This window comes from Anoplopoma fimbria, unplaced genomic scaffold (assembly GCF_027596085.1).
Source record: "Anoplopoma fimbria isolate UVic2021 breed Golden Eagle Sablefish unplaced genomic scaffold, Afim_UVic_2022 Un_contig_9275_pilon_pilon, whole genome shotgun sequence".
NCBI classification, from domain to species: domain Eukaryota; kingdom Metazoa; phylum Chordata; class Actinopteri; order Perciformes; family Anoplopomatidae; genus Anoplopoma; species Anoplopoma fimbria.
Genome location: NW_026553898.1, coordinates 1 through 10,000, shown reverse-complemented (window position 1 = coordinate 10,000; position 10,000 = coordinate 1). Strand labels below are relative to the sequence as shown.

General features: G+C 40.7%; 1 protein-coding gene and 1 long non-coding RNA gene across 2 annotated transcripts in view; one reads left to right on the top strand and one right to left on the bottom strand.

The window, feature by feature from the left end:
* Positions 1 to 3,915, top strand: part of LOC129116901 (anosmin-1-like) — a 36,830-nt gene extending 32,915 nt beyond the window's left edge. The window contains exons 12-14 of the mRNA XM_054627557.1: positions 1,493 to 1,716; positions 3,389 to 3,524; positions 3,863 to 3,915. Coding sequence (XP_054483532.1) covers positions 1,493 to 1,716; positions 3,389 to 3,524; positions 3,863 to 3,915 — 413 coding nt within the window. The remainder of the gene's footprint in view (positions 1 to 1,492; positions 1,717 to 3,388; positions 3,525 to 3,862) is intronic.
* LOC129116903 (uncharacterized) overlaps positions 1 to 7,767 on the bottom strand; it is a 15,206-nt gene extending 7,439 nt beyond the window's left edge. Inside the window, exons 1-3 of the long non-coding RNA XR_008533737.1 lie at positions 7,586 to 7,767; positions 3,346 to 3,514; positions 1,175 to 1,335 (exon numbers count right to left, since the gene is read on the bottom strand). This is a non-coding gene — a long non-coding RNA (uncharacterized LOC129116903). The remainder of the gene's footprint in view (positions 1 to 1,174; positions 1,336 to 3,345; positions 3,515 to 7,585) is intronic.
* Positions 7,768 to 10,000: the final 2,233 nt, after the last annotated feature.

Genomic DNA, 10,000 nt, shown 5'->3' with positions numbered 1-10,000 from the left:
AGACACCACTAAACACTTCCAGTTGGTCATAAGATTGAGATAAAGTTTGAGAGGGATTACTTTTGTACAAGTATAAATATATATTTCAGGAAAATGCTGCATATTACACCTTTAATAAACTATTAAAAATACATAATTGATCAAATTAATTAATTAAGGCTTATTTCCACCCATCTGATGTGCCTGCAAGGCTTAAAATGTGGGTTAATCGTTAACAGTGTGTGTCTTCATTTATTCTAAAGTCAGAATGAGTTTTTCGTTTTTTGTATTGTGACATGGTGTTAGAATAAAGTCTTGTGCATTGAGCAGAATTAGATTTCCCTCCGACACTTAACCCCCACAGCCCCAACTTATGACGCATTTAATTATTATGATGCGGTGGCTGTGGCTCAGAGGTAGAGCGGGTTGTCTTCTAATTAGATGACTGGCAGTCTGATCTCCGACTCGTCTGGTCCATGTGCATTTACCAAAAAAACAAAGGCAACGTTTTACATATTAAGTTAGGGTTAGGGTTACAGAGAACATTAGTTCAACCAACTAAATTAACCTTTGAAGCTCTGGCAGCACAAGCCCTGTCTCTCGAAAACATAACTTAAATAATATAAATAATTTATCCAAAATGAATTAGGATTAGCTCCTTAACCTGCTTTCCTTTGAAAGATAAGATAAGGAATATGAATGGATTGCAAGTAACTAAACTCTATCACCAATACAGAAGAATGGTGGATGCAATAAAGGGAAAAAAAGACTTTTATGTTCGCCTGTTATACAATTTAAAGTTCAGAGCCAATGGCAACAGTGCTGACAGAGCTAACAGTGTTTGCCCGGGGGAACTTGAGGATGAGCGCTATGCCTCCCTAACGATGCTGTTGGTCAGGGGTAAGTCAGTGTAATCAATAATTCCAAAATACCTTTATACAATTTCACTTTAGCAATTTAAAGCTTCAGAAAATACAGCTAACCTTCGAAGACACACAGCACATGTATTGAGTATTCTAGCTTACTAACCAAATTCCAATACTCAACTCATCAAAATTCAACCCACACTCACTGCATCTGAAAATAAAAGTATATATACACTTCATTCAAAACTAAAACTAAGCATGTCTGAGTCAATAATTGGGAGTTAATGGCCTAAAACCAAACCTTTTGTGCAATGTTAATTTGTACTCACAAGTCCCAAGTCCCTGAAGTATGTGCAAGAGAAAGATGGGAAAAAGTCTTGTAAGGATGGTGGAAAGGCAGACGATGACTGTGGCGATGCTCTGGCTGGCAGCAACAGTTCGGAGGAGGCATCTGATTGTTGCAGATCCAGGGAGAGTTTCCTGGTCCTTCCTGTGAAATTAAAACAATTATTTAATGCTATAATATTCAAAATGACTACGACCACAAAAGTCAAACCAGAGTCGCAGATTAAGACAAGACTGAAAACAACCACGAATGCTACATAAGAATATCGGCTTCATTTAACCCCTGGCTGTGCTTCCTCCAGCAGTGCCCCCTCAGAAGGTCCTGGTGAAGGCAGCCAATCTGACAGCGTCCTTTGAAGTCTGGAGCGGCAACGTGACAGCCATCTTTAGCTGGGATTTGTCCTCCGCCCCGCCCCATCAGCAGCTGACAGGTTACCAGGTGACCTGTGCGGAGGTCATCTCCAGCAACCGCCCCAACAATAACAAACTGTCTCACAGCCTCATCCAGTCCCAGACCTTACCTCCGGTCAGTGCTGGTATAAACTCTATAGTATATCAGTCTTAAGTCTGGCTATGGTTTGCTGTGTGTACAGTGAAAAGGGTATACTTACTAGTATGAGTGATGCATAAACTAGAGACAGGGCCACAGCTTCTTTTGAGGACACTGATGTCATGTCCTTATTTTATTTTATAAGAATTTGAGAGATTTACGGGAGTAGCTAACTTATTTTGCAGGTATGTGTCAGGGAATGTGACAAGGAGGAGGTCCATGCAAGGTTATGCTTAAAACAAACATTATTCAAATGAACAATCGATTGCAAACAAAAGTAGTTCCATCAACAAGTGTCCCAAAGCGGATTGGATAAACATATCAATAATCAAACCTCCTTTGTCCCACTAAGGTTAAATTTAACCCCAGCAAACATGATTGTATCCTCCATTTTTCATAATATGGTTCAAGGAATGAGACAAGGGGGAGTGTTTTTCAAGTTTACAGTTAAAACAGTTTCTGAACCTAAGGTTAACACACATGAACAATGGAGTGGGTAGATCAGCAATGTCAGCAAATGAAAGCAGTGCATGGATGTGTGTCATGTTTGCTGTGGAGGTGTTAAAGGTGCAAACACAGAAGATGATGATGTAGGGTGGATGTGAGCCGTAGGATAAAGAGACAGAGTGAGCAGAGGAGACAGCTTTCATATCCTAGAAGGCTCATGTGAGCTTATTCAAGCCAACAATCCTCCTTTGTCTGCCAACGGCCTGCTGAGGTCAGCCAGATCAGCTTCCAAGACAGTGGGAGGGGCCTCACATTTGTAATTATCAATTTTCTAGGAAGATTCCAGGAAATAATTATGTATCGTGGTACACATTTTGGGGGAAATATAGAATGTGCAATAAGTCAAATTCCAATCACCTCATTCTGAGTAATTGCTTTTGTAAGCAAGAGAGTCTTTCAGGCAGGAAACAGCAGGTCAGCTGAACTTTCAAAATATAACAAGCATATAATATATGTAAGATAATGATTCCAAAAAACATTTACGTTGGTTTAAAGGGAGATTGCAAGGACATTTCCCCAATAATTTGTATTACATGACATAATTCTTAGAGATGTATTATTTATATTTATTTGACAGATGTGTAAAATATAGTGTTATGAGTACAGATTCTACAATTGAAAATGTACACATTGGAATATTTAATTGGCTAGTGTTAAATATTAAGAATATTTAACTTGACTTCTTTTTGGCCAGCTGCATGAAAAAACAAAGGATTCCCTGGTCATAATCATATTATTTCATGCAGATGGGTTTCAAACATAATTTAGACCTTTTGGGGGGGAAATGTTGACAGAAATTATAATTGAAAAGATGAATAATGACATTACCCCCTCTCTCCCCTCGTGTCCTGTCTGCCTCTTCTTTCTTTATAACAAAATAAGCATTTTACAAATCATGAATATTACCTTTACTTGATTGGTACAAATTTCATGTCATGTTAGAATGACACATACGTGCTGGTTGGTCGAAGTAGCCCTCTGTGACTGTGTCTGTGACTTTTAATGCATATTGAAGTCTGTATTTTCACTGGACCCAAATCTCAGGGTCACTGGGCTCATATACACTTGAGTCTTCAACTACCCTAGAATTTGACATACCTTATTTAAAACGTGTCTTCTGCTTCCTCCTTCTCTCCTTCAGGATGGTAATATTGTGGTGGTGTCAGGCTTGCACCCTGCTAGTCTGTACAAGCTGGAGGTCAGGGCCATTACAGCAGAGGGGGAAGGTCCTGCAGCCAGCCGGTCCTTCCTGACACCTGGAAGCACCCTGAAGCACAGTAAGACATGACAGAAATAAAAGATAGATACTGTTTGCAGAGACAGAAGGATTATTTATTTTACGAGATCAGGTCTGCATGAATCAGAATCAGTATCAGCTATATTTGGCCAAGTAGGCATGCACAAACAAGCAATTTGACAGTATTTTGCTTCTCTCACAATATACTTAGAAATAAGGACAAGTTACAGCTAGGGACATGACCGCAAAGCTGTACAGATAAAGGTAAAGAATAGGCAGGATTTTTATAGTCACAAGTAGTGGAAAATAGGCGTAAATATAAGTATCATATAGATATATATAAAAAGCAAAGACCAATCCTTGTCTCTCCTCTTTCAGGCCACAGGCTGAGGAAGCATCACCATAAACAGCAAATCATTGAGAGGCACTGATGCCCAGACAATCATCCGTCTGCACGAACCGAGTCCCTCCAACTCAGGATGATGAGGAATCCACAGAACAGTGATCAGTAATGACAAGTGCAGCCTCAGGTTCACGATAGAGATGAATTCTCCATAGCAACCATGTTAATCTGTCCCTGCAGTATCTCACAGTGGACTGGGCTGTTATTGATGAAGCTGATACACACACTGTAACATTTCCATATTAAGAAACCATCACTGACATGATTGGCAGCCTGTGCTCTCTACACTTTATGTCACAGTAATAACTGTTGGACTGCTTCACAGGACTAAACTGGAGGAGCTTATTTTGTATCCTTTTTAATAGAACCACACTAGAGACTTCAATACAGATAGAATGCTAGATAAACTAGTATTAAACTGGAACACAGATTCACAGTAACAATACCAATACTTTGACTGGATGCTAATCATCAACCACGGTCTCAATAAATCACACTAGCAACACAGAGGTATCCCACTTATTATGATATTTAGATATAATGAATAACTAAATATCACAGAACCCTAACCCCCAGAACACAGACTATCAAACACTCTTTCTGGTAAAAATAGTTTGAGCTCTTTCTCTGCATTACTCTTAAACAGTAAAGATGTATGTACTAGTTAAAGATGTTGTACTTCCCTTTGATTCCCAGGTGAGAGATACATCTCAGGACTTTGTGTGATGTGTGTGCACATCAGCATAGCATGTAGATACAGAACCATTCCAGTTCTATTACTTGTAGGGCTGGGCATAATTCAATTACATGAACACATTACCCAAAGTTCATTACCAAAACCTAAAGAATGAAAATGTGTTTTCACACATAAAGTTGTTTTCTTATAATAAAAAGTCAATACATTTTAGTAGCGTTAAATATATCAAAATGGAGATCAGTGTTTAAAGTGAATTACACTTTCCCCAGTCACAATCCAGCCAGAAGAGCAACGTTGGAAAGTCCTGACCCAGTGATGGGTCAGGACTTTCCATTGTCCTTTGTCCTTATGATGAATGTTGGATTGGGCTGGAGGTCCTGAGTGGGATCTTAGAGATGCTTAAAATGATTAATCTTGATGCCTTTAAAGTTCCTTTACAGACAATTATGCAATAAAAAATCAACTCTCAGTGGGTCATTTGCTGGAGAGATAAAAGGTCCACAAATTGTAACGACACTCCAAGAGCAAACACTATCTATTCGTGCTGAGAAATCAAAGAGAACAGAAACCCTGAAGTGGATTTAGGCTACATTGACACCAAAGCTAGGGTAGACAACTTAGACAAAAGTCATGGTCAAATGTAGCTATTCTTCTTACACAATTTGCATTTCAGGTTTGATACCCAGCCCGAATTCCCTGTTGTACCATTACATGGACCTTTTGATGGAATTGCATGAAAAAAACACATCTTTATAGTGTTGTCAGTGTCATGTGGTACCTTCAGTATATTTTAAAACCTGAAAAATGTTTTCCTGCAACTGATTCACTGATGAGATGTGTTGTTGTAAATGACATGTACTCTGTAAATGCTGTGTATACTGTTTGTCTGTATTTATTTGTTGTGGTATATTTGTGTGTGTACTGTAAATATAACACATCTGTACTGTATGTGTGCTCATTGTAAACCTCAAGAGAACCTGTACAAAGATGTTTTTCATCTAAACATTAATTCCATGTCAATATGTGTAGCCTACTTTTTAATTTAATATTATTTGATCTTTTGTCTTTCTGCTCCCTCATCAGTATTTCTCAATATCCAGCTGTGACCTTTGTCAGATGTGAGGATTAATAATGATGGTGTAACTGAGCCTGTATTCCTGTGAGGAAAAGCAAAGCCATGAGAAAACAAAGATCTGCTGTCTAATTCTACCTCCATTATTCTGGAGTTGTTGTGCAAACAAAACGTTGGAGGATCCCCCGGGGATACAGTATGTGGTAAAGGATGTTTGGTTGTTTGCTCACACACACACACGGCTCGGCAATGATTGCATCATGCCTCATTCCTATGCATAGCCACACATTGATGGTCTTTTTTATTGTGCGTGTGTTTTACAGGTGCAGGTAGACAAGGTACTACTCCTCACACTCTTGAGAAACAAAACATGTTCTGTATTCTGCCCTTTGACATAAATAATAAAGTCCATAGCTGCTGTTACAGTGTTAGGAGCAGCTAAGGCCTCCTCATGGCTCTGCTTATGTTAATGAAGACCAGACTTCATCTCTATGATAGAATATCATCTGAAACACTTGCCTGCAACATGCCAGAAGATTGAAGTTCTGCTGGAGGAGGCTGCATACAGATACACTGTGCAGAGAGTCTGTTTGGATAAGGAATAGATCAGCCTGGAGCATTAAAAAAAGTGATTTACCAAGAATTTATGACCATTTTCAAGTTTTTCTCTGGCAAGCCAGAAAGTGCTTTCCACGCTGGAGGGAGGGACGGAGAGAAGTGGATACAGATACAAGAAACTACAAAAAAATATTCTTTATTACAGTAAAGTCACTCTCTGGTAAGAGTGGGTGAAAATGTAAAGATAGCTGAAATGACTCAGTTTTTTGAACATGAAGAACAGTTCACTAGTTATGTTAAGTTATGTATTACTGTCTTCTGTGTGGGGCCAAGGCTGTTTTGCTGGGCCTGCTGGAGGAAGAGGAGAACCAGAACTAGGACTGCTTGAGGCACACTATAGGACCCTGCTGCAGTAAAATGAACGGTTTTCTGAATGGAATCTGAGGTACGGAAAACACCACCAATTTTGTCCCCAGGGACTACTAAAATCAACAAGATCAAAGTTCCTCGTAGAGGCTTTAAATGCTGTGAGCACACACACTAATGACTGAAGTCAACTCAGATCATTTCAACATCTTTGTAGAACTCAGCTCTTCAGATCTAGATTCTGGTGGTTGGACAGTCAGAGGACACAATACAGTAGTAGTAGGTTAATCAATCAAACTTGGGAAAATCTTCCCATGATACTTAATGAATCCTCACCCTTGAAGCCTTTGAGGGTGAAACATGAAATAGGCTACTTCCATTAGGGCACAACATAAACCCCACATCTGTGTAGCTTGTGTGTATCAGTCAAACACACTCTTCTGTCTGGCTTTTGAAGTGCTCACATTCATTTTCTCTGGCAATTATGCTTCAGTCTTGTAATGACGTTGCATGGCATCGGTATTTTGTTGCTGATTGACAGATGATTTGTCTCCTGTCTGTTTCTGCAGTAAAGACATCGTAAGAAGGCTAATTAAACACTTTTAGGTTAGACTATCTGCTATAATCCATTACAAAGGGACTTTGACACGTGTTGCTGGCTTTTGTAGAAGTAAGCACGAAATGAGGAGTAACTCCTCATAAGATATCAAACCGACCATTGGTGAATGACATCAGTTACTGGATGAAAACATGGACCCTAGCTGCTATTCTGTTTAATTCCTCTTCTATTTAGTTTTGCTTTAAATAATTTAAGTGATTGTGGGGCAGACACACTCTATGGGGTTCTGGGTGGGTAACTGCTCTAATGGAAGGGCAGAGAAAGCGTAAGGCTGTGTCACAGGTGTGGTGTGGACCCAGAAGCAGTGCGGCAGGACACGGAGTTGAATGCAGCAGCTTTATTGAAAGCGGGACAGACAGCAGACAAACAGGCAGGGTCAGACTCACGTCGTGAATTCCTATAAGGAAACGCCAAGCCATCAGGGAAACAGGCAGGGGATCAGGCAGACGGAAACCAGAGGAAGCGGAGGCTACACTCGTGGTCGGGGACAGAAGGCTGAGTTGTTGACCGGGGACAGAGGCAAGGCAGGGAAGTCCAGACAGGCAGGGTCGGCAACGGGAAGGTCTGGTATGAATGCCACAAACGATCTGGCAGTGAGTGTGAGAATGAGTGGGGTTTAAATACTAAGTGAGCAGGTGAGAGGGATTGTGCTGATGAGGTGGGCGTGGCTAACAGGTGCACTGCATGAGGCTGATTAGGTGAGTGAGGGAGAGTGTGGTGAGAGAGAGGGGGCTGGACTGTGAGCTGAGTGCAGGAAGAGTGAACAGGCGTGACTGTGACATACTGCAACTCTTCTTCCTGGGTTAACCCTAACCCTTAGCCCTGGATTTTCATGGTATAGTCTAACAATAAACTCGGTCAAGGTTTTTAAATATGAGTTCTGCTCCCACTATATCTGGCTGAGTGAGACCTGCCGGTCAGTGTACAACGAGCGCATGTTTGGAGGGTTTTTGTAATTACTCTCACTGTCGAAGGGACAATAAGACACAGGTCCCTACTGCATAATAATTATATTAATAATAATAATAATAATAAACCAAATCAGGTACCACCAATTTGACAAATCCCAAATGAGATGGGTCGACTGGTTGGTTAAAATTGCCTCTAGATAAATTTATATTCATTAATTTCCACTCTTTGTGCGGACCTTTTTAGACTCCTTCTGGCAGTGAGAGTAATTTAAAAAAATACTGTGGTTATGTGCTTGTATGTGCCAGTCCGACCAAGAGGACTTTGGTAGTTTTGTAGTTCCTCATTGCGAACCAACTGTGATTCTTCAACAGACATATTGCTTCTATTATGTAGCTGATTGTGCGTGTATGGGAAAAATAAAGCCCTGCTACAGAAGATTGTTGTCCACTGCATAACAAACCATGACCCATGGTGTACACAAAGGTCTTTGAGACTGCCCTTCCTTTAGCCTAAACTCCAGTTTGTGGACACCAGATATTAATTACCAAACAATACCAATCTAGAGGTCACCTTCTTAGAGAACGTGCATTTCATTTTGTGCATCTTTGAATTATTGTGCAGATCCCACTGGGGGTTTTCAAATATTACACATCTCATGCATGGTTTGAGGGCTGCACGGTGGTGTAGTGGTTAGCACTGTCGCCTCACAGCAAGAGGGGCCCGGGTTCAATTCCCCGGCCAGACAACCTTCTGTGTGGAGTTTGCATGTTCTCCCCGTGTCAGCGTGGGTTCTCTCCGGGTTCTCCGGCTTCCTCCCACAGTCCAAAGACATGCAGCTTAGGTTAATTGATGACTCTGAAATTGCCCGTAGGTGTGGATGTGAGTGTGAATGGTTGTCTGTCTCTATATGTCTGTCCTGTGATAGGCTGGCGACCTGTCCAGGGTGAACCCTGCCTTCGCCCATTGACAGCTGGGATCGGCTCCAGCACCCCCGCGACCCTTAACTGGATAAGCGGTTATGGAAGATGGATGGATAAGAGCCCCTCTCCTCCCCCAACACTCACAGAAGTTGGCCTTAGTTGAAAGGATTCATTTAGGAAGAAAAAAAATGGTATTCTGATGTGTTGAGGTGTGTAAAGGTCACATCAAAGATGTGTTAAAATTTTCCTTGAAATTAAATGTGTGAAACATGAATCAAAAGGAATTGGAGTGAGATGCTGACCTCAAAAGTTTTATTTCTATATATCTGTTAGAAAAGCATTATTTTGATTATGACTGCACTTTAATCTAATTGCACACATCTGTTGGGAACACTCACACTCATCACTCCTTTTTCTCCAAGGGATTCATTTAATGTTTAGTGATCACATGGACAACAATAAGATAAGATAAGATAAGATAATCCTTTATTAGTCCCGCAGCGGGGAAATTTGCAGGCTTACAGCAGCATAAAGTTAAAGTGCACACAAGAGACATAGTAAAGAAAGACAAGATAAAAATAAAAATGAAAATAAAAAATAAAAATAAAATAAAAAAACAAGTATTATAAATAAGCAATAAAAACAGTAGAAAAACACAATAACTGAAATATAATATTTACAGACAGAAAAAAAAAACTATATTAACCATTATTGCACAGTGTTTTATTGTCATGTGTCATGTGGTCTGCTGGGAGCAGAGCTGGTTGTGTAACCTGACAGCAGCAGGAAGGAAGGACCTGCAGTACCTCTCCTTCACACACCGGGGGTGAAGCAGCCGGTGGCTGAAGGAGCTGCACAGAGCTGCCAGGGCGTCCTGCATGGGGGGAGGTATTGTTCATCAGGGATGACAGCTTGGCCATCACCCTCCTGTCTCCCACCACCTCCACCGTATCCAATGGACACCCCAGC